Genomic DNA, 24011 nt, shown 5'->3' with positions numbered 1-24011 from the left:
GCTAGATTACGCGTATGTTCAACAAAGCACTCGCCTAAATACCAGCCTGGGTTGTGGTCAGTTTTCCTTTTTTTCTAGGAGTCAAAAGACAGCAATTGTAGATAGAACATTTCTGAAATGGAGAATCATTGTCAGACAAAAACAAAAGAACAGAAGCTGATGCAACATCTCAACTAAAGTCTGATTTAACTTTTTTACATGAAACTGGTTCCCTTTTACGTTATACATCCATTTCATGTTGAGCTTCTCTGAACTATTACTGAATTAACACTGTGTTACGATGGGTAAAATATAATGTTTCCAGAAGTTTTGTTTAAGGGTGTTCATTTTAAAAATGGCTACGGCCTTCTCTGACATCCTGTCCTGCAGGCTCAGCCTTGAATGTAAGAACTATTTCAGCTCCTTTTTTCATACCATCAACATGGAGTATGTTTGGTGATAGTGAAATTTCCCCTTTTTTCTCTTATTTGCACAGATGATGCTAATGGACACTCGATATAACAGTTCATGTATGGATAGGTAGAATCAAGTCCAACAGAAATGCATATGACTAAGTATCTGTCTGAACAAGAGCATTTTTTTGAAAGCAGACAAATGGGTTAAATATTTAGGAGGAAAAAGTAAATGTATGAGTGTGTGAAAAATCTGTTTGTTTCTATAGAAAACAGTGGCATATTAATTAATGTTATCTCTAGGCACAAGATGGTTTTAGTGCTTTATAGTGGATTCATATAGATGGACTTTGTCAAGGGTCTGTGGGGGAGGTATCAGTAACTGGAAGATAGTTCTGACTGTAATGCAACCTGCACTTTAATATCCAAATGCCAAGATGGGTCTGAAGGAATTTTAAATGCAGAACAAACAATAGAAACAGGAACAAAATCAAGCACTAGAGGCTGTGTTTTCTCAGCTCTGCCAGGAAATTCAGAGTACTCAGTCACTGTAGGCAAATATTATTAAATAGACATCGAATGTGAAAAGTTGGAAGGGAATGTGAAAAGGAAATGAGCCCAAGCTCGGATTGAAATTGAACTTTGCCACTTTACCAAGCTTCATATTAGTCCCAAAATGAATAATGAAGGGAAAAGCAGTTTGCACTTGGAAATTATGTCCTTTATCATAGCAAAACCAGTGAGTTGATGTCTACCAGATATTTTTACTGGTGGATTTTCCAAAAGTACTGAGGCTTTTCAGCTGGCTTTGCCTCCAGCACAAATGTTTTCACATAGCTTTAATCAATAGGTTAGGTTCAGGAGTTTGAGTGTACTAGTTTTCTCTTTCCTACCCCACAAACAACTGCAAGCTTTGGGAGAAGACGTTTGAACTGCATTTCCCATGAATGCTAACTTGGAATGCACTGTTACAGAGCCTGTTCCAAAACTTAATGAAACAGATGGAAATGTTTCTGTTCTCTTTGGATGAGCTCCAGACTGAGCAGAGCAAATTTCAAATAATTTGTCCCTGGGTCATTTCAGGTGGGAAGAGAGTTAAGTTGAAAGGGAGATGAAGCTGGAAATACAGAATAGAACTGGCGGGAGGTGGGGGGCAGGTTCGGAGCTGGTCCATGTGGCTTCCCCTCCTAGTGCTGGTGTGTCTCCAGCGTGTCAGAGCAGGCTGTCTTGGCCACTGGCCGGTGTGGGAACCAGTGTGCTCAGCACACATGATACCTGGGGACATCGGGAACCACGGGACAGAGAACTCTGCTTCTGTTCTCTCTCACTGCCTGTCACAACACTGCAAGTACCTAGCCTTTTTCTGCACATTGTGAAAGTATTAATGTTGTTTATTAGTGGTGTTGACTGATTTGCTGTTAGATACTAGGGTTTAGGGTTTAATATGGGAACAGCCTTACTGGATCAGACGAAAAGTTCATTAAGCCCAATCTATATCCTGATGCCAGCAGTGGCCACTAGGAAATGCTTAGAGAGGCAAGAAAGAGCAGGGTAAGAATGTGTGATACTATTCTCTACTATGTTCTCAGATTCCAAGCATTTTCAACTCGGGAACTTCGCAAGCCAGATGCAGATTCTGTGTTTAGTAACCCTCAGTGGTTTTCTCCTCTTAATTTATCCAGTCCTCCTTGACCCATGTAAACTTATAGGGTCTAATTAACACTTCTTGGGCAGTAGATTAAGCTAGGACAGCTGTACCTATGTCTGTCCCAACCTGCTTCTGCTGGTTTAAATCCACACAGTACAAACAGCTGAATGACATGCAAATCCACTCCTGTAGAACAGAGATCTCAAATTTCATTTACAGGATAGGCACCTTCCCAGTGCAGGCATTCCAGCAAGATTTAACCATTCACATCCTTCTCTTAATGAAGTATTCAGTTGCTCTTGAGAGTACCTGGTACAAAGTAATGCTGTGCAGCGATACAGAAGTCAGTTTGAGTAGCGATAAATTCATGTCACTTTGACCAGGCTATGTTACTGCAGGAGTGTTGAAAACATGTTGCTTGTGGTATCTCAACTAAATTCTTCACAATTAAGATACCTCTCCATAGCATTCTACTGTGCACTCAAGACTTACCCATGGTAACAAGTGATCTAGGTGTTCTTCTTGCTCAGGAGGTGGAAACATCTTTGAATGGTGCTCTGTCCCATTCTCTAAAGTTGTTTCTTTGCTAAAGCACTTGAAATACATTTAGGAGCCCACCTTTCAGTATTTGTATGTATAACTGAGTAGAAAACATATAGCTAGCTCCACCAGTCAGTCCCTCAGAACGAGTGACCTGTGACCCCTCTTAGTGCTAAGTCCACATCAGCCAAGAAGTTTCTTTTCCTGCCTCTGTCCTGACATTGATGAACAGATAAAGAGGTGGAAAGGAGGAGGATTCCAGTAAGAGCCAAGAAGGAGGAGGCGTAGGTCAAATTTTGGTGTATCAACCAATTTAAAATACAAACTATCCGACAAAGCCTTATCTGGGACTTACAAATTTAAAGGACTGCCAGTGGTATATGAAAGATCTCATTTACACCTCTATGTGCAGTACCCATTAAATCATAGACCACTCTCCTCCCAGAGCCAGCTTTCCACCACTTTCACCAGCTCTTAATACACTGGAGCAAATTCAGTGCCAGATTTTATGATGCTGAGCCCTATACTACCGTCACCTGTCTGCACAGGGTATTTCCTAGCCAATGGTCTTCAAGAGCTTAGTCTTCAAAAAAGGTGCCAACTCCATCTTTTAGCTTTAGTAGAAGAGTGGTTTGCATTTTGTTTGTGACAAGGACTCTTCTTCCACTCATCTCCATGGGGATCACAGTAGGAGATTCCAAGGCCACTCCTCTGGTATCCTCCTCTGTATCCATTAAACCAGTGCCTGTGGATACGGTCATTACTGAGCACGCGGTGTGGAATCTCTACTGCCAAAATGTATTATAGTATAGCAAAGATAGCTTTGTCAACGTTAGAATGCAGGTAGCTTAGTTACCTTTTTCTTTTTGATGCACAATTGCTGATGCTACTCAGTTTAGACAACAAAGTTGTATTACAAATGTTTGACTGTTTATCTTTAGAAATCTGAGAATTTTTAAGGAAATAAAAGTTTAAATGTGAGATAATCATGGCTGTGTAAGTGGCTAATTTGCCCTGATGAAAGTCCAGTAATTTAAAAACTTCATTGCCTTAAAATGTTTCTTTATACGCTAGCTTTCATTTTCTGTTCTTCTTCCCCCCCCCCAAAAAAAAAAAATCTAATCAGTGTTGTGCATAACATAACTTGCAATTTCATCCACTGTTTTTTTTCAAACTGTAGGGGAAAAAGTCTCGTTTGTGACTTTGCCAACTTCCAGCTTCCTAAATAAAGGAATTGTGTTCCTCTGTACGATTGATTTTGAAAGATTAATTTGCTTTTCACTGGGAAAAACAAAACAAAACATACCTTTCCTGTGTAGTAAAGCAAAGGTGGTTTAGTTTTGATGCTCTGATGAATCCGTGTTAGTTATGCATTTTTGTTATTAATAAATTTCTTTTGTCTTTTTCAAAGGCTGCAGGAAATGCTGTCAAGCGAGCATCAGACAATCTTGTCAGGGCAGCCCAAAAAGCAGCATTTGGGAAAGCAGAGGATGACGATGTTGTGGTCAAAACAAAGTTTGTGGGTGGCATTGCTCAGGTTGGTACAATCACCCAAGAAGTAAAGCACAGAAAAACTATCACAGAAATGTAGCATAGTGTTACAATGTCCATCTGCTGCATTGCAAGCTTGACAAATCTATGTAGAAATCTATGATAAATTACTTGATGCCTTACTGTTAGGTGACCACTGACATAACAGCAAAGTGATACGCTGTAAGATGTCTACACTTCTTCACGGAGCGTTTACCATAATAGCAGTTACCATTGTCCAATATCTTTTATTTTTGTTCTGATGAAGTTAATGGTTCTTGCAAACTTCTCTTATGTACTTTAAATATTCCCAAATCTTAATGGAACACTAGTTTTGTATGTATATAATCAAAGAAATAGAGAGTGAGAGATAAGAACTGATGAAGTTTTGTTACTGTGACCATAATAAATATGGGGAAATAATAACAATATTTAAAAATAGATTCCAAGGCTTTGAGGTTGTACCAACTTCTGGATTCACTGTTATGAATGAGGAACACCATATACTGTGGTCACTACTTATAAGATATTGAAATTTATCATTTCTGCATGTCTGTAGTACTGTCATTTTTCCTTTGGCATTTTGAGATGCAGGAGAATACTGTGGATACCTGCAGTAATGAGTGTTCAATTTTACTGTCACTCAAACATTATGTTAAGACATGGTGCTTATCCTACGTGTGCTAACCCCTCACCCCAATGAATGCTGGGGAAGCACAGCACTATAAAATCCGTCAGGGATGTATGGTAAAACTACACTGGTACTTTTTTCCCTTGATTGTTTTTAGTCCTCTTTAAGAAACAAGTGGGAATATAATACTGTTCTTAATGGCATACTCCTGGAACCTCGAAAAATTTGAGCGGTTCCTGCCAAAGTCATTGAAATCTCTTCTCTGGAGAATGCTCAAGGGCTAGCTGTGACTGGTGTCATAGAGAAAGAAATCTTATTTTACAGACAGTATTCCTTGCTGTCATAATTTATGCTTCTGTTTTCTAGATCATTGCAGCCCAAGAAGAAATGCTGAAGAAGGAAAGAGAGCTGGAAGAGGCAAGGAAAAAACTGGCTCAGATCCGCCAACAGCAATACAAATTTCTACCCACAGAGCTGAGAGAAGATGAGGGTTAACCTGCTGAGATTTACTTCTTTTTTATTTTCCTTGTTTTTCTCTTTTTTTTTTTTTTTTTTTCCTCTTGTCTTTAAAAGAAGTAAGCTAAAAGGGGGACAGTACAGTGAGAACTGCTCTGACAACATTCTGGTATGCCAAGCACTTACCTAAATAAACTGCCTGTCATAGCTTTGGATGAGCAGAGGGCAATAAACACTTGTTCTTTCTCATCTGGTCAGCTGAGGTGCATGATGATCAAATAATGGTACAGTGTTAGGTTCATCATTCCTGTTCCTTCCTTGACTTATATCTCAGGAGAGAATGTTTTACTTTTTACTAAAGATACTAAGTCAGTATTATTGTCACTTTCCTGATGCTTGAGGTATTTATCGTTCCTTGACTTGTTATAAAACATTCATAATATTAATAGGAAAACAGTCAAGAAATCTTTCATATAATAAATATCACACAAGCTAGTGGTTCTCCCCCAACTACCCATGTAAAAAGAAGACCAAGACGGAGAAGGACGTATGTCTGAGTGGAGAAACACACGAGTGTGGGTCTGAAGAAGATGCCTGTCCTCTTTCAGTGTTATATAGCTGGTTCACCCCAAAACTGGAGGAATTGTCTCTGCACCTGTTTGCACTAGTAGTATTACTCCTTACCTGATACCAACAAGCTTCTGCTTGTACAGTATTTAGGTTTACAAAATGTGGCAATAGCCATTCTTTAAAGAGCTCGGAAAACAAAGAAATGGAAACCTTGTCACTGCCTCAATAATAGCAGGTTCATGAAGGAAAATGCTGTTTCAATTATATACCTCTAATGTGTGACTACTTTTACAGTATTATACACACATACACATGCTCTAACATTGGACTGAATAGTTTGCATTTTGTTTTTTAATTGAAGTTATCTGGTTCGTACTGTGGGATTTCTGTTAGAATGTATGTTAGTTAAAAAAGGGAAATGCCCAGTACAACAAAAGACTATCACGACTCTTGTTATTCTTTTAATAATTTCATTTATAATTATTTTGTTTTGAAACCTGTGGGTATTGTAGGAGAAAAGAATAAGTGATTTACAAGTGGACTTTTCCTGTAATATATTTTTAAAAAATCTGGACTCTAGGGAGTTTGTTTTCGTAGTTGATATTGATGAAAATGTACTCACCAAGGAATTGCAGAGAAGGAATAGCAGCAGTCTATCAGCAATCTTTGTCTTCAGCTGCAGAAAGGTACGGTATGCTCTCAATATCTCTCTTGTGACCTAAACAATAGCAATATGGGTAGAGTGAGTAGCACGTTTTAGCCTGTCAAAGAAAGAACACAAATCACAGCAACTTAACTAGCAAAAGCTAAACTATTTGACTAACTACAGACACACCATCTCTCCTAACAACGATTTCCAACATGCCTCCAATTCCACTCAAGCCCTCTTAAACAATAATGTCAAGTCTATTTAGGTTGAAGGATGTTGCCACTCCAGTCCTTTTGAAGGCTGTGCTGTCATTTAGATACCTGCCAAGTGCATTCAGCTGAGCCTGTTATGTTATATGCATACCCACCTAGTTGTCATTGTTGCAGAAATACTTGTCTTGTAGACTCAGAAGTAACCCCCCTAGTGGTAGGTTTACCAGTTTAGATAGTGCTAACTCCTCATTTAAGTTACCTGCATGAGATATAATTATCAGGAATTTTGTCACACTATTGTTAAATATATAGCAAAAAAATGACTGGAGAATTAATAAATATTAAAGTGTACAAAGATTTTTATTGTTAGAGTCTCTTCTCTGGTACTGACATATTTCAGACTCGGTAGAGTTGCTGGAGAATCCACAGTCATGAGAGGAAGAAACTGGCAAATCCCAAATGGAATCACTGGCATCGACAGATGCGCTGTGATGTGTAGGCTTGTGTGCATATGCAAACCCTTACTAGCAGAGACATGCAATTCCAAGTTCTGTAATTTTCCACTTCAGCACAATTGATTTGATTTTTTTTCACTCAACTCACTGTGAGCAGTGTCACAGAATCTCAATGTTAAGAATTTGTACACAAAAAAAAAAAAGGCTTCCTGTAAATTTTTAGGCAGAAGGCTAAGTTGGTGTTTATTGCTGTAAGACCTAAATAAAGACAGCTCTGGCGATAGGGGTTTTCTGCTACTGTTGGTAGGTCTAGCTTCTTTGCAGCTTTTATGCCCTTTTTCTTTTTTTACCTGGATAGCCTCACGTTCCCATCTCTTTTTCGGAAAGATCTGCAAGACAGATTTGTTACTGCTTCCCTTTCAACCTGTGTTTAACCTATTATTTGGTCTCATTAAAGCACGAAGAAAGATGATGCTGTCCTTTGCACCATGCCAGTATTTTATTGTAGGTATAATACTGTTGTAATATATTTTGATCAGGATGGTATTTGCCAGTTTGAAAGAAGCCAAAAGCCTGGTCAAATGCAAGCAACTATGTATGGAAATTGTATAGCTAGAAAACTTTATCGGTATGTGGAAGGAAAGGGCATGCTCAAATTGTGTTTCAGATTAATTTGTTTGGGAAGTCCATTTTAGCACAGTTATTTTGAGACCTCTCTATTTCCGATTTAATGCCCCCTCTTATTTGACAGAAAGTATTGTTCTTTTTTCTCCTTAGCTATGTGCTCCATAGAGGAACCACAGTCAGATGAGTAGCTGAGCTGAACAACTGAAGTATTTGTTTACTCTGAATTTTGGGTCTTCATTTGGGAAACATTAAGAGAATATAAGCTCTTCTACAGTCTTTCTAGTTCAATTTTTTCTTGCTGTTACAAATTGCAGTACCACTGAAGTCCACATGCGAACGTCTGTGGAGTTTGGAACTAGTCCATGCATTTATTTGGCATGGAGACTTGCAGCAGGAAGTGACAAGTTGGAGTAAGGGATGGAAGCTACTTAATAAGAAGGACTGATGTTTACTTTGTTCTGTTAGCTTGTGAAATGGTAAACGAGCTCTGTTGTAACTCACCCTTCTTCATGTGGAATTCACTTTAAGGAGTTGTATGCAAATTAAAAGCAAAATGCCTCAAAGTTGTTTGTGTACAAATAGTCTAGTGTTGTTTCCCCAACTATTCGGAAAATAATTTGCACATTTTATCATTTGTCTAAACTCTTCTACATCAGAAGCCTCAAAGTAAGAAAAGTTTTAAAACAAAAATTGAAGGCTAGGCTCTTGTTTCATCTGTCCCTTTCCCTTTGATTTTCTGCATCTTCATTACTTAATTCCTAATGAAGGGATGAATACAAAATCTAGAAACCTCTTCAACATAAATGTTTAGCTCATGAGCACATCTTTGCTTTTAATCAGTCCAAGCTGGTAAGATATTCACCCCAGGAGTATGGCATGTGCCATCACTACATTTATCTTCCCTGCATTTTTTTTAATCTCTGGTTTGGGATTATTTGGTTTTTTTAATGCCTTATACTGTAAAAGTTTTGTCCATATGTAACTGCATCATGATTAACAAAGAGTTACCTGCCCATAGCTGTCATGATTCCTGAAACCTGCTTTTGCATATTCACAGCAGTATACATTAAACATATTGTGGTTGTTTACGTTAATGGAACAACACATCTCTGTGGCACAAAGTTTATGATGTGAAATGCAGAAACTGTTTGGTCATGTAGATTACAAGTCTGTTACAAATTGGTGTTTTGCCTGACAGTAGTACCTTCAATGAAGTCTGATAAATTAGTTCGGAGGTAGACAGATGCACAGGCTGCACCTGGCTCATGAGCTTCTCTTCCTTTAATGTACGAACTCTGTCCTTGGGCACAGTGCATCGTTCGGTGGAGAGCAATGCAGAGATCCTTGAGCGACTGTAGCTAAGTGCACGCAGCACTGGGTAGAGCCATACGGGTGTTCTTCAGCCCAAGAGGCAACATCCCTACTTTCATCACAGTGGTCGGGAGGGCGCGCTGTCGAACTCGGGCTGCTTCGGTCAGCGCTGGGCAGAAGGAGGACCTGGTACTGAGGCACAACAGAAGCAGCATTCAGTGGCTGGTAGTTCCAGTAATTCTGGCAGAGTATCCCCTATGTCAACTGCCTGGTATCAGGTTAGGCCCCTGAATCTGATACTTACTAGTTGGAGCCAGCAAACTCAACAGTCGTGAACTTTGTACATTGCTGTTTTCAGCCTGCCGCATGTGAGCTATGGAGAGGTCTCCAGAAGACATGGTAAATATTGTGCCAAACCCTTGCGTAATCTGCCTAGCCACTGCATAAAGCGGATACTGCAGAAGAGTTCTGGGCTGCAGTGTTTCAGCACCAGCGAAATTTAACAACAAGAGAATTGATCTAAATGAGACGTGGCCCAGTTCAAGGGGCAGGCTGAAGCAACCCGGTGTCCTAGAGTGTGGAAATGCTATACCCGTTCATTGTTCATATCTGACAACATGATTCATTTTGCCTAAAGATTATTATCTGTCATTTATCGAGCTACAAATAAGTGCAATTTTGTCACTTTTTTAACTTTTTAAAAATAATAAAGCAGTAGACCCTTCTGTTTTCTCTCAAATTAGTACACTTTGTTGCAGTGGAAGAACTTTCTGTTCAAGACAGCTTTGTAATTATGTGCTGGAGTTTCTAGGGGGTTGAACTCTGACTTTAATGTCTTCCCTTCCTGTTAAAGTTTTAACCCCAAGAAAGGCACAAAGGAGTTTGTAGTTATGCTGCCATACCATTATGTATAGTATATATGTGGCCACAAAAATATATAAATAATATGTTTTATTTTTGTCTTCACCGGCAATAAGCCCTTGAAGGAATTCCTTTTTTTTCTGCAAGTAGGTATTTGTGACTTGTCTTGCAGTGGTTGTCATGCAAAGGATCATTTCGCTCATTAAGCAAAGCAAGGCAGAAGTTGTACCTATCTGCAAGGCTGGGAAAAGGCAGAATTCCCAGGTGACAGAGGAGAATGTTCTATTTAAAGCTCTGCTGCATAGACAAAACTATGAATGCTTACTTTGTGATACATGTCAGTGACCATTCAATATCCTTAAAATAAAGCGCACGTTAACCACACATAAATATATACAGAAGTCAAACGCCAGTTCTTCAAGGGTGTTGGATGCTTGGTGGTGTTGGGTTTTTTGGGGGGAAGGTTAGTTTTGCTTTTATATATGTTACAATTTCCATTTCGTTCAACGTTTTTCCATGTCAGATATAACTCTGTGTGTATACGTACAGTTAGGCTACTTCAATTCTCCGTATGAAATCTGTGCCAGAAATCTTGCCACTGATCAGTTGCATTATAACTAGTTTGATGTTGCTACCAGCAGGGGCTGTTTCTGGCATGACTGCGTTCATGTCAAAGTGGGATCTTTTTGGCATTCTGTGTGCTTATCAAGTGGATCCAGCACCAGAGGTCTATGTCATGTCTCTGATTATATGGTAGCTTTCTTCTATGTATTCTCCGTGACAGAAACAAGATTGGAGAAGCTCCTCTTTTAGGGTTGGTTAGCTGAATACTTAAATGGGGGCTACAGAGGCCATCTGCAACACGATTTTAATTTGTTGAAAACATTCTAGGCACTACTTGAGAGACTCTAGGGAAGATAATTCTTGTGCTTGCTCAGTAATGCCTAAAGACTCAACAACTAAACCACAGTGTTTGACATGCTCGGATCCCTGTTGACCTTATCTTTCTTTACAAGTTCCTTTGTTTTTCCCTTCCTCTTTTGTTCTGAGCGTTTATGAGAGCTGGACTCTTTCTTCCTTTCAGCATCTTTTAACAATATAGACACTAAGTTTTCCATCTGTGCAAGTCAGTAGGTTATGTCTAGTGTGGCAGGAGAAATACTAGTATATGGAGGTTTTCCATGACTAATTTGGATAATGTAAAGCTTATATAACAAATGTGATTTTATTTCCCTACTGGTTATTTTCTTTAAGTATATTTATTTATTTTAAAAATGGATAGTAGGGGCTGGTGACTTCTTAGCATCCTAAAATGTCCACTGTGAGGGTTTATCCCAGGTGAAGAGGGTTTCTTTTGGCATGTGTACCCATAACTGGTATTGCTATAAAGTCAAAATCTCTTTATTAAAAATATACATGGAACATTAAGTTCAGAAGTTCAGAATATTTGAAGATGAAAATTCACTCATGGTACCTAATCAAGCAGTCTCAGAAGCATTTTGAAGTCTGTGGAAAAGATATTGCATTAGGACAGTGAGATAATGTTGCTGGCTATTTTCTTAATACAGTTCTTGCTCTTAAAGTGCTGAATTTAATAATACTGGTTGAAATCTTCAATCCCACACAGATGAATATTCAGTACTTTCTAGGCTGTTAGTATAATCCTTTTGTTTTAGAATAATTGCCTGTATTATGCTCCATCTTCTCTGAATATGGTTCAAAGTCAGTCCTCTTTGTGGCTGTTTGTATTCTGTAAGGCGCAATTGACCGACTAAAAAGGTTAATATAGAAGTTTCTTCCAGTATAATAGTTGATGATCTTTGCATTCAAATTGCCTTGTGTATTCTAATTTATTGATTAAAATATTTACTGGAACATAAGTCACTGAACTGATTAAGTCTTGGAAAGAATGGTCAGATTCTGGGGCAGTGGGTATATTATAAATATGTGTTTGTACTGTCTTGTACGTTTTCCAGTTTGACAATAAATACATTGCATTTTATTAAGGACATACTGCCAGATAATAGTTTTATCAGCCTTGCTTCTGAAACAGAAAAGATATTTATGCCCCAGTTCGCCAACTGCTGTAGCACATACTTACAGTATTAAAAAAAAAAAAAAAATAGTAGTCCTTCATACTCTGTCTGCGATATAGTTACCTCAACTTGACCTAAATGGGATTAAGCCCATGCTTAAGGGATGTCCCAAATGACAGTGTTTCAGACACTCGGAGAGGCAATGCATGGCCCATATGCTTTACTGCATGCTACTAGTTAGAACCACCTTCTCCATCACATCCATCCCAAGATCACCATAGCGGGTTTCAAGTATTAATAACAATACTCTGCTCTTAGAGACTATTTCTTATTTGTGGTTCATAAAGCACTACAAATGAGTCAATCCTATTTTACAGATGGCAAAAGTATGGTGCAGGGAGATGGTTTGTTCAAATCCACAGAGCAGGTTGCACTGAATGTAATAGCCAGTCAAGTTCCCGTGATCCAAGAGCTAGATAGACCTAGTAGTAGCCATATCCAGGAAAGGGTTAATATTTATATTCCCATCTAGTTACTAACTGGTCTACGTTATTTTTTGCATTAATGTTTCTGCACTCTGTCAGTTCCAGAGAAATCAAATGCATTCTTTTTCGGTAACTGTATAGCAGAGGGACTTAAACAGTGATTGCGATTAGTGCCAAGATCAACCATCTTTCGCTGCCAGTGCTTTAGACAAACATCCTGTCTTCCAGAGTTGAATTTAATCTGCAAGAATCTCTGCTCAGTGCCTTGGCTTTGCCTTATGTTGTAACCGCTTCTGTTAAGGCACCAGCCTCAGTTCTCTTCCAGTAAGTAAGGACTTAACACAGTGTTTGTCTCTGACTTTTTCTACGAGAGAAGTGACAGCTTTAATACTTTGGACAAAGCTCTTGCAGATTATTTAAATCAGCCTCCTTCTTTACCAAAGCTTCCTGCAAAATATGATGAAAATCCTGAGGCATTGAAGCCTTTACTGTGACACTTTCAGCCACAGAAAGAGTTTTGACGTTTACTCAGAGATGCCTTTAGTCATCTGCAGTTATGCGAGACTTAGACATTAAGAACGCCACACTAATGATTCCGGTCTGTCTGCAATTACTTACTCTTTGCCTTCAGCTATATAAGCATGAGTATTTTGTCTCCTCTAAATATCCATCTTTTGTTTGCATTTTTTAATTAATGAGTTGACATGACACTATATTTCTAAAATGCTAGCACTGTTTCTCGAGATCCAGTCTGAAGATTAGTTTAGTTCTACTTTTTTTGTGTAAATTGTTAGCTATTAAAAAAAAAAAAAAAAAAAAAAAAGTGGCGTGCATGGCAAAGTTGGTGTGAAACCTGTCAAGTGCATATTAAATGCTTACACTCGAGACAATTTTTTCATATTTTACTGAGGGGAAAAGCACATTGCTTTACTAACAACTTAAAGATTGTTATTTATTGTTATTTGAAATTTAGCGAACTGAAGCAATACAGTCACTGTGGGAATATTTGAGTTATGACCTAAGATGGAGGTGTGTTAGGAAACAAAATGGGTATATTCTTCAAGCCTAGACTGAACTTTTGTCTCATTAAATCGTTGGAGACTTCAGCTGAATGTTTATTTCTCCGCTCTTTTTGGTTATTGGGTTTGCCTCCATCTGGTTTCCCCTGCTTTCATCTGCTCGTGGTTGGCTCTTTTCCTCGAAAGTCAGTATGTTTCAGTATGTGCAGGTTTAGTGACAATCGTGTCTCTCTGTGAAGAAAACAGGGGTCTAAACAGTGTCCCTAAATTCATGAAGCTACAGTACAGGAACTGAATTTGTCCCCTCACATGCGTGGTCACTAAATACAAATAATCACATTCTATTAAATAGATTTGAAAATTAGCAAGCTCAAGTAACCCAGGCATTGTAGGAATATCTGTGTTATGACTTCAAACAGAGGAGTGTTGGGAAACAAATTGGATATATTCTTCAAGCCTAGACTGAACTTTGGCTTCATGAATCAGTAGTGATTTTAGCTAAATGTTTGTGTGCCAGCATAACTTGGAGTATATTTCTTTTTGCCTCAGAAAAATGGAAGTGAGAACTTTACTATGAATGCATTGCTGTTCTTGCTGATCTCTCATATATATTGCTGATCTCTTCTGATCTGGGACTCCATGTTACTGAGATTTCATATACGAAAACTGGGGGGGGGGGGTGTGAAATCTGAGTTCAAAAAAAGACCTCAGAAAAACCGCTTCATTGGCCATTCCGTTGTGCTTGGCTGGCAGTCCAGTTCCCATCCGCTATCGTTTGGTGGTGATAATGAGGCTATTTAGGGAAATTCTCAAGCCAAACCACTGCTGTGACATGCCTGTGATGCTTCCAGATCCTGTAGCCCAGCAATTCAAGCCACAGAGAGAATTTTCTGGTTAGTTTCTTGACTGTTCAGGAGTCATCTCGGTTCTCTTCCAAATCATGGGAGTGGCTCTTTATTACATGACCAGATCACTCATATTTTGGTTTGTACAAGATCTTCTTATCTGAAAAGAGGCTAGATGCAAAAATTTCCCTTTAAGGGTATCCTGTTCCTCTTCTAGAACTGGAAAAACTCTAAATATGTTGACTGTCTCCTAGACTAAATGCTTTGTAAAACAAAGCAGGCTGCCAGTGTACCAATCTTGGAAAAGGTCAGAGCCTATTCAGATCTTCTTCCCTATCTTAAGGGCAATACCCACTAAAAAGAGAACCTTCGACTTACAGTCCTTTTTCAAAAGTATTTGCTAGCAGCAGAGTTCACACTGTTTGGTCCCCATGTAGATTCATAATGAGTAGATTCATAATGTCCATCAATTAAGATAACATGTACTCCCTTTTATTTTGTTGTTTCACACCCTTCCTCCCTGCTGTATTGCGTCCGGCTGAGATGAAGTTAATTTTCCCTATAGCAGCCCTCATAGTGCTGTGCTTTGTATTGATAGCTGGAAGGGTGCTGATAACACACCAGTGTTATGGCTGCTGCTGAGCAGTGCTCACGCAGCATCAAGGTTGTCTCTTTGGAGGGGGCACAGCCAGGACAGCTGCCCCAGACTGACCAAAGGGGTATTCCATACCATATGACATCTGCTCAGTAATAAAAGATAGCAGAAAGGAGGAGGAAGGGGGGGGCATTCGTTGTACGGTGTTTGTCCTCTGGAGCAACTGCCACACGTGCTGGGGCCCTACTTCCCAGAGGAGTGGCTGGACATCACTGCTGATGGGAAGTAGAGAATAAAATATTTTTGTTTTCCTTTTGCTTTTTCACACGTGGCCTTTGCTTCTGCTTTCATTAAACTGTCCTTATCTTGGCCCACAAGCCTTTCATTATATTTCCTCTCCCCTGTCCAGCTGAGGAGGAGGAGTGATAGAGTGGCTTTGGTGGGCACCTGGTGTCCAGGCAGGGTCAACCCACCACACCTGCTTAACATGCTGGATGGTTCCTAGTACACGAATTGCCTTTGAGTGGAGGGAGAGCTGCTGGATACAGAACAGAAGGTTGCCTATTCTTTTCTTCTGGGACAGGCAGGCATAGGTTAGGAAGTGGCTTTGAGATTTGCAGAGAGGTCTCTCTAAGTCTGGTGGGTCACATTATTGCAGTGGAATTGAGGTGCCAGCACAGTTTTGGAGATGTGTGAATGTGTACTGGAAATGGGGCTGGCCAAACACCACAGCGCAGGCAAGTCTAAATCCTGTGCTGGAGAAAAACGAATTCACTGTGAGCAAGAGCAGGGGAGCAAAACATGAGATAACAGCTTCCCACCCTTTATAGGCACAATGAAAGATATTGCTGCATCTCTACTGTGTCGCAAAAGGGAAGCAGGATAAGGATTGGAGAGGGCTATACTTGTATTTTTCCTGTAACAGGTAAATGCTGGGTTACCTTCAAACTCCTAGCAAAACTCTAAAAATACATAAATTCAGACAGCAAGCAGACTATTTGAGGCTTGTTTCAGATATGTGCTTCCAAGCAGGGATTATACTATCTGTTGTTGCTCCCTGACAGTAAAAATGGCAGTGTTGAAAGGGTAAGTCAGACCTGCAGCAACACTATTGATGGCAAATTAGAGAATCATGTTTAAAATTAGGTAAACTCAGATTTTGCTTCGGTCCCTTTTGATCTTGCAGACAAGTAGGTGGTGGCTTTTGAGACATCCGTGCATTTCTGAGAGTCCAGGCCACCGTCAGAGTTCAAACAGAAATACATGCTATAACCAGGGCATGTTGAAAGCCATGACTTCATTTCTTAGAACTTTAACAGCTGTATAGCTCAAAGACAAATAACTCATCCCTGGCTGGTCCCTGTAATAACACAGACATCTAGAAAATGCCTAGCATTTTTTGGTTCACTACTTGTGATCAAATTCCTCTGATTCTATTTCCCTCTGGACTAAGAACAGACTATTCTTCATGTTGTGGCCCTAAAGAGAAATCTTGCATCCTGCTGCAGCTTTTTTTCCACACGTGTTATATGGTCCCTAAAAAAATTCTACTGCATTAGCAGTATTTGTCCAGTCTCATGTCCAGCCCCTTCCATCAGCAGTGAGTTCCTGTTGTTTCATTTGGATTTTCAAAGAAAAAGGCATCTGTTTGCTCAAAACCTGCTTGGCAGCTCTTCAGCCTAACTGCCTCCACAGAGCCTCAGGGAGCTCTGTAAAGAAGCTAGTTCCCGCAGAACTAATTCTAGGTGCCAGTTCTGAATGCCCTGATGACTTTTTTTTTCCCTACAGGAACTCTTCTGTGATCAGAAATCTCGAGCTGTCAAAGTACAGCATTTCAAAGGGCAGAAATTCTGAAATCAAAAGGAAAGGAGAATCTGTCCTGGGAGCCAAAGGGAGAAGTGTTCTGTTTAAGCTTTAGAGTCTGGCAGCAGATATGGCTGCCCTGCATAAGAAACAGCAAGAAGGTAAGTGCAGGTCTGGGAGACAGGGAGCTATTTAAATTCACAACACTGTTGACATAAGAGGAATTGATATGTATTGGTCTTGAATTAGTTTAGGCAGGAAGGGAATTCTGGACTAGTCTTTAAGTACATCTAGAGGGGAGTAGAAATCAAGCCGCTTTTGACATCAGGAATGAGAAACAGGCTTATACAGTCACCGTAAAGGGTTTGGCCTCAGGGCCCTTTCGTCTCTGTCCCTTACAAAGTGTTACTGAACTTTGCGATGGGAACCCAGTGCTAGGGTTACAGGTTAATCAGCCTGAACCATTTAATCTAAACAATTGCCCAGATTACTGCAGTCTGTGGAAACTGATCTGAGCTTTCTGGGAACAGTGTTCCAGCACAATGCTGTGTTTTCTCCAGTAGGACTGTATTTCATCGTGACGTGCCTCTCAAGCACGCACCATGTGAGACATACAGTAAGGTCAGATGCAACTATGGCTCTACGTGGCTGGAGTTAGTGTCTAAGCCACTTCTGCTGGCTGCTGTACCTTAAAAGCACTCTCTCTAGTACAGACTTCAGGTCCCTGTTTGTGTCTGCAGTCAAGCCAACCCATGTACAAGTGTGTTAGTACATCCAGTTAATATCCCTGCTATTGCAAGTACTACCAATAGTGAACATTTTCCGATGCTTTCATCCAATCTACCAGTTTCAATATACTTTCTAATGCTTTCCTGGAGATCCCTGTAGACTGTGCTGGGAGTTTTTTTTTTCTTGTCAAGTCAACTGTAGTTGATTAAATCAAGAAGATGGAAATGGGGGTATATAACAGGATTCCTCTCACGCAATCCTAGGTGTTTATAACCTGCCGTTCACTGCCTCACAGTCAGATTTATGTTGAAATCTTTACCCTTCTGTCACAGCCTGGCCAACTCTTCAGAGCTTTTTTTCTCTTATTCCTTCCTTCATGTTATTCACTGCCCAAAATCAAATATAGAGCCTTGATGTTGAGAACTGGGTAGAAAGGAAGGGCATTTGAGTGACTGAGCCCGCAGACAGAGTGTGGTTGCAGCAGAGTCTGTTTCTTGCAGGGGCCACTTTCCAGCAGAGCCTGAACTGCTGCTGAAAGCTGCATTTCCTGCTACACAGAGCTCTCAACCTAAGCAGAAATCAAAACAAGAGCAAACCCAGTATGGACTCTGGCAAAGATCACCCTCTCTTCATATATAAAAGGGAAGCATTTAGCCTGACCTCATAAAAGAGAGAACTTAAAGGACCATTCTACACTTTGAAATCTTACCCTTGATGGCATGGAAACAAAACGCTGACTTGGGAATTTCAGCAGCTCATTTCATGTTCTGCTCAGCCCACTGTACTTCCTGAGCATGAATCGGCCATTGCATCATCCCAGGAAAATGAAGGTTATTGGGTCACTGGCTGCCCTTATAATCTGCTCAGTAAGGAATTTCTCAGGGGTATAGACCAGTGCCCAGAATAACATTTAACAAGCTCTGGAAAATTATGCCTGCTACAAGCACAGACCTCTTAAAAGTTTGCAGGAGGCCTACCGTTTGGATGAGTTAGCAGCACACCCCCCTCCATCAACATCACTTAAAACAGCTGCTTTCAGGAACCATGGAGAGATATGGCTGAGGGAGAGCCCAGATGACTTTGCTACTAGCTTAGCTTTGCTGCTTACCTTTCTTAACATATGGGCCTGTGCTAAATGGAGAAAAATCAGTGTCAAGATTTCCTTGATCCTATTTGCCTCCAGAATATGTCAGGCAAACTTCTCTTACATGGCCACTCACTCTACATGCAAACTGCACTCCAGAGTGCAAGTATGGCTGAAACTTCATGCAAAACTTCCCTTGCAAGTGCTGTATATTCTCTGTATGTGCTGTACATGAGTCCTTTCTCTTGAGGGACAGAACAGTATCTGCTTTCTCCGGATTGTGTACCAGACCGTAAAGGACAATTCAATGGCTCTATTCTCCAATTGGATTGCACCATTTCACCAGGGAACAGATCCTGGGATTTAAAGAAACCTCCCACCTACTGAGCAAACACTGTCACAGACAAGATTCAACTTATTGATAGCAGAAAAGTGCTGTCACTGTAGAAACCCAAAGATGTTGTGCTGTGCAATCTCAGGCTCTCTCTCCACTTGCTCAGGTGATGATATGACTGTGAGCTTGGAGGCTCTCCCCAAGCTCTTCTACAGAGCTCCTCTTCACCCAGCTGTGCCTACTGGTGCTGACAGTTCCTGTATGCCTGCGTGAATGATGCACTTCTGCTGTCTTTGCACTTGATCGCTGTGGGAGTGTTTGACCAGAAAGCATTTCCTGTTCACATTCATCTGTTCATAGTCTCTCTTTGCCCACAGGAGAGAGGTGAGTTGATGAGGAAGTGGTTGTTTCAGGGAGTGATTTTGGGTGAAGCTTCGCTTTTTCATTTTCCATTTGTTCCTTGCCTGTGGACTGCATGTAAGAGAAAAGCTCTATCAATCCTAACTGGTGTTTCTGGCATACTGGTGCTTAGGACCACTTCACTTGGCTTTGCTTGGAAGTAGCTGAGAGACTGAAGGGAAGGAGGAAGGAAGAAAGTAGGAAAACTTCATCATCATATGATGGATTTCCGGAGGGTTTTTCTCCCAGCTGCTGCTCGCAGTCCAGCTCAGCTTCATAAGCCAAATGAGCTTTGTTAATGTTGCTTCAGGCTTCTTGCCTCCCTCTGAAAGCTGTTTTGATCTGTTAGCACCTCTCTGGCACGAAGGTGGTCTGGAACCTGCAGAGTCTTCATCCTAGACAGGGAGCGCAGAGACGTACGATGTTCCTGCATAGGTCACTCACAGCCACAGATGCTGTTTGCACTGTCCAGCTGTAGGGATATGCAGTGGAAAGCAGTAAGTGTGTTCTTCTTCAGGAAGTGTTTCTGATTTCTCCCATTTGTGTCTTGCAATGTCAGCTGGTCCAATGCCTAGAAAAGCTGGCGCGTGTGCTCCATCACCTGATTCCACACCACAACTACTGTTCACCTCTTCTTCAGCAAGCAATGCTGAACTGTATCACAGTTTTTCTTCAGGCAAAGTGTGAAACTGCAAATATACTAGTGACCACAATTCCACACAGCATCCTTGTACTACAGAGACAGATGAAATGCCTGGAGACAGACAGAATGATCAAAGCTTGAAAATATTTGTGGAATAATTTCTGGTTAACAAGCCTGTTTTTATAATGGGTAACATATGAGAACAAAAGGTGCAGGGGAACATAGGCTTTGGAAAATAAAGCTTAACATAAAATTATATATTGCGTATTTTTTTTAAAAAAACAATGTAAGTAGTGCTTAACTGTGATTAGAAGAAATCTAAAACATCTGTAAGAGCTCTTAAATAAACCATGGAAATTGGGAAGAATTCGACAAATGTTGGGAAACAAAAGAATGAAGAGCTGGGTGGAATTTATGCATCTGCCTTAACATGCCAAGCTTTCCCCCATACTTGTTGTCACTACTGCTAAACAGAAATTGTACTTTCACTATTTCATTGTGCAAAACTTCCATTAATGATCTATAGCCCTCAACCCTGAGAGCTGAATTTCTTTTACCATTGAGCTACATGGCTCTTGGCAATTTTCTCTCCATTTTCTTACTGAGTGTAGATAATGGCATTAATTTTTCTCAGGAGAGAGAGATATTTAGGGTTAACTTGGGGAAAAAGTTAATTTGGCATCACTTCTAAACTGTTCTTAAATAAAAATGATGACATAATAATTTGAAAAATGGGATAAATGTCAATGCTAATTTCACCTCTTGATAGATTATCTTTTAACTTATTTTGCTTCCTCTTTATTTATATCCCCTAAAGACATTTGGGTGAAGTAGGTCAACCAATGAACATTGCATTCTTTAAACATAGCTTGGAATAGCCCACAATTCAGGTCCAGCACACCACCTACCCAAACTTATCAGCAGCACAGCTCGGCACCATTCCTGCCCCCTTCTTGTGGAAAAAGTTCTACCCACATCTCTAAAATCCACAGAAGCACAAGAAGTAGAACTAGTACCCATCAGGCATGGGGACATAGGAAAATAAATTATTTCACATACTTGTGGAGAACTTTTTGTATAACCTGGGAAAAGGTTGGTTGGTTGGTTGGTTGGTTGGTTTTAAATTAGAGAAGCATCCTTCTTCAGGAGTCTAAGGTAAGTAGGATTTGGGGGAAACCGCCTGTTTTGGCACGAAACACTCAACTGCATTGTAGGAATGGTCAACAAAATAATTTCTCTTTATTTAGTTTTCAGATTGTTGTGGACAGCTCTGTTTAAACAGTTTTTAAAATAAAATCTATTCAGAAATAAAATCTCTTGCGCAGAGGCATGAGACCCAGGAAGTGAAATGATGGAAAGCTTCTTTCCTTTTCCCCTCCCCCAAGTTTAATCTAAACGGTTACAGTTTTTCTCATTCTTGCTATGTTTGGCTGAGAATCAACAGTTCTCATCATGAAAAGGAAACAAAATAAGGGAAGTATCTCAGTTCTAGCAACCTGCAGCATTAGCTGTAACAAAGAGAAGAGAAGGTCTTCCTCAGTAGTATTTTATTTTTCATATGACTGCTTTTAGTGTCCAATCTCTCATTTAGGACTAATTGGAGTGCCTCTATGCTACGTTGCTGTGAGAAATCCAGCTCTACAAATGGAAGAAGCTAACACCAAGTCTATGTACTCCTCCTTGTCAGGATAATTCTTCTTTGAGGTACAAATCATTGTTGTGATAAGGCAGGCAGAGATCCACTTTGTACACAAAAATGAAATTGTTAACCCTTTTCTCCATTGTCAGAATCATCAAGGCTGCAATACCCCACAACACACCTCCTCTGTCCTTATTCAACTTATCCGCTGTGCCCACAGTGAAGCATTGATGACTCCAAATGGCCTTGAACTGCTAACTTGAGTGTCAGAAATTGTCATCCTGCAGCACCAGGGAGCTCTGCACAAGCTGTTGAAACCCTTCCAAAAGCAGGGCTGTGTAGACTTGCTCCTTCACATGTGCCAACAGACGGAGCCTCTGGCAGGGGTTCAGTTGCACTAGTGCTGAAGGAGCCTCCTCTGGCTATCACACTGGGGCTTTCCAAGCCACTATCTTAATTTAAAAAAAAAAAAAGGGAGGGGTGCAGGGGAGGGCAACTACTTATAGTTTTTGCAGTAAAAAGGCAGCATCAAGAAAGTTCTCTGTTATAATCCGGTTCTTGTGCGTGGTTATGAAAACTTGCTGCTACTCAGGGACATGTATCTGTGAAGGCATTTTGGGATGCTGAAGCAGTACCATATTTGGCTACTTCTCTTCATAGTCCCTCTCTGGTTGTAGAGAAGGCTTTTGCATCCTGCTAGCATTCCCAGACTGCTGCTAAAAGTGCATTAGAAAGCTCTGCTTTCAATCTTCAGAGTTGTCAAACAGCTTTAAAGAGATGCTGACTGTTTTGAAAAAGAAACAGAAAAAAAAACTTTCAAAACAACTGAAGTCAGTCTTGATGCACTTCTCTCCCATCCAGGTAGTAAGTATGTTCTCTCAGTTTTCAGCTTTGAACTTATTTGTATCATATTTCCTTGCATACATAACATTTTTAGGGGCTGCTCCAAATGACAGTAGCGCATAGTAATCTCTGAATTATCTGAGCCCTGAGATACTTTGCAGTTTGTGCAGCTAAACTATTCTTAAGTGTTGTAATCTTTTCCATCGTTGATTTGAGTGTTTAGACTTCCTTTCCAGGTAAATTTGGTGTGTAAAGAAAAGAGGGTGTCATTCAACGAGAGCAGCTTGACATAGGGGAAGGCCTGGAGCAGCAGTATGTCACGTTGAACGGTTTTGAGGATACATTTCTAGCAACTCATTGGGATCACCAAATCCCTGAGGAAATTAGGGTGTATGCTAGGAAACAGAGCATCATATTGTGGGCCTAAAGTGCTCAATAAAGAAAGGAGAAAATTAAGAATTTAACTATAGCAGTCTTAAAGCTTTCCATGTTAAAAAGGGTAAAGTGATGGAGACAGGGCAGAGAAAAGTAAGTAGCAAGTGTATATAAATCTGATCATCTGCCCCTAAAATCTAATGGAAAACAAAACTAGAGACTAAGAAAATCTCATAGATTTTTTGTGCTTAATAGACGAAGTAATTTCCCTCATTAATTTCATGAGATGTCTCTTTAAAAGTCATGCTCAGCTTTAGAAATAAATGTCTACTTGCCAATATTCATACCAGCCACATTTCTAGTGGCTGTAGTTCCCAGGGGCCCCAGCTGGATTTTTCTAAGTGGATTAAAGTCCAGTGTTTTCCTGAAAGAATGGGAGAGATTTTGACCATGAAGAGTTATGTCTCAATGCTCTTGCTCCAGGGTACAGCACTGGGAAAGGAGTCCCTGTCTGGGACTATACTCCCATTAGGATGCAAACCCTTCTCAGTCCTCTGGAACTGCACACCTCAATCAAGCCTGGTGTCTCCTCAATGCAGGCTGGTGTCACACCTCAGGCAGCAGTCAATTCCATATGTTTCAGAAGAAGGACAAAGAAATCTTTTGGTGATTTCTCCATGAGGTAAACATTGTAAGTAAGCACGTTTGACTCTTTTCCTTCTTTTGGGGTGGGTTCTGTGCTGTCATTTGTGACTCACAAGGAAGGAGAACAGCACTTCAACATTGTTCCCGTCTGCGCTGCTAACCTTTTGCAACAGGAGTTCCCTTGGCTGAGTCAAAACAACAAGGCAGCACTGGTAGCTTCAGTGTTACACCTGAAGAGTTTTGGCCCTCATAAGAACCGTGCAGTTGAAAAGGTTAATGTCTTCCTTTGCTTTTCTACCCCAGAGCAGTTTTGAAAGCCTCCTGCTTCCAAGAGTAGATGATGTAGTCTGATGCTAGGGCGTAGCTTTCCAAGAAGATTCTGCACCCTTAAAGAGACGCACTGGGCCTATAAAAGCACTGTTTGAAGGGCTGGGGTTTCTCATTTGGTTGGTTTGGTTTTCTTTAAATTAAACAAAAACTACACAGAGTGGTCTCTTCAGGCACAGGGCAAGGCTGACTATAGACAAAGGAATTCTTATTTCACCATAGAAAAGGTGACGCATGTTATCCTGTCATCTCATAGCAATGTTCAGTTTTGTGGCCATCTATAAGTTTTAACCTGCGACTTCAATGAAAGAGACATTTGTAAGATTGC

General features: G+C 40.3%; 1 protein-coding gene across 11 annotated transcripts in view; it reads left to right on the top strand.

Annotated features, from left to right (window-relative positions):
* Positions 1 to 16731, top strand: part of TLN2 (talin 2) — a 218182-nt gene extending 201451 nt beyond the window's left edge. For 9 of the 11 annotated variants that reach the window (XM_087743609.1, XM_087743602.1, XM_087743606.1 and 6 more), the window contains 2 exons: positions 3992 to 4117; positions 5108 to 6986. In XM_087743609.1, coding sequence (XP_087599735.1) covers positions 3992 to 4117; positions 5108 to 5236 — 255 coding nt within the window. In that variant the 3' untranslated portion in view covers positions 5237 to 6986. Of the gene's footprint in view, positions 1 to 3991; positions 4118 to 5107; positions 6987 to 7860; positions 11661 to 16650 lie in introns of those variants that run through there. The other 2 variants (XR_015701295.1, XR_015701294.1) reach the window with 2 other exon arrangements.
* Positions 16732 to 24011: the final 7280 nt, after the last annotated feature.

The sequence above is a fragment of the Nipponia nippon genome, unplaced genomic scaffold (genome assembly GCF_047370975.1).
Source record: "Nipponia nippon isolate SJK-2023a ecotype South Korea unplaced genomic scaffold, ASM4737097v1 scaffold_9, whole genome shotgun sequence".
Classification (NCBI taxonomy): Eukaryota; Metazoa; Chordata; class Aves; order Pelecaniformes; family Threskiornithidae; genus Nipponia; species Nipponia nippon.
This window is presented reverse-complemented; position numbering and strand designations above follow the sequence as displayed.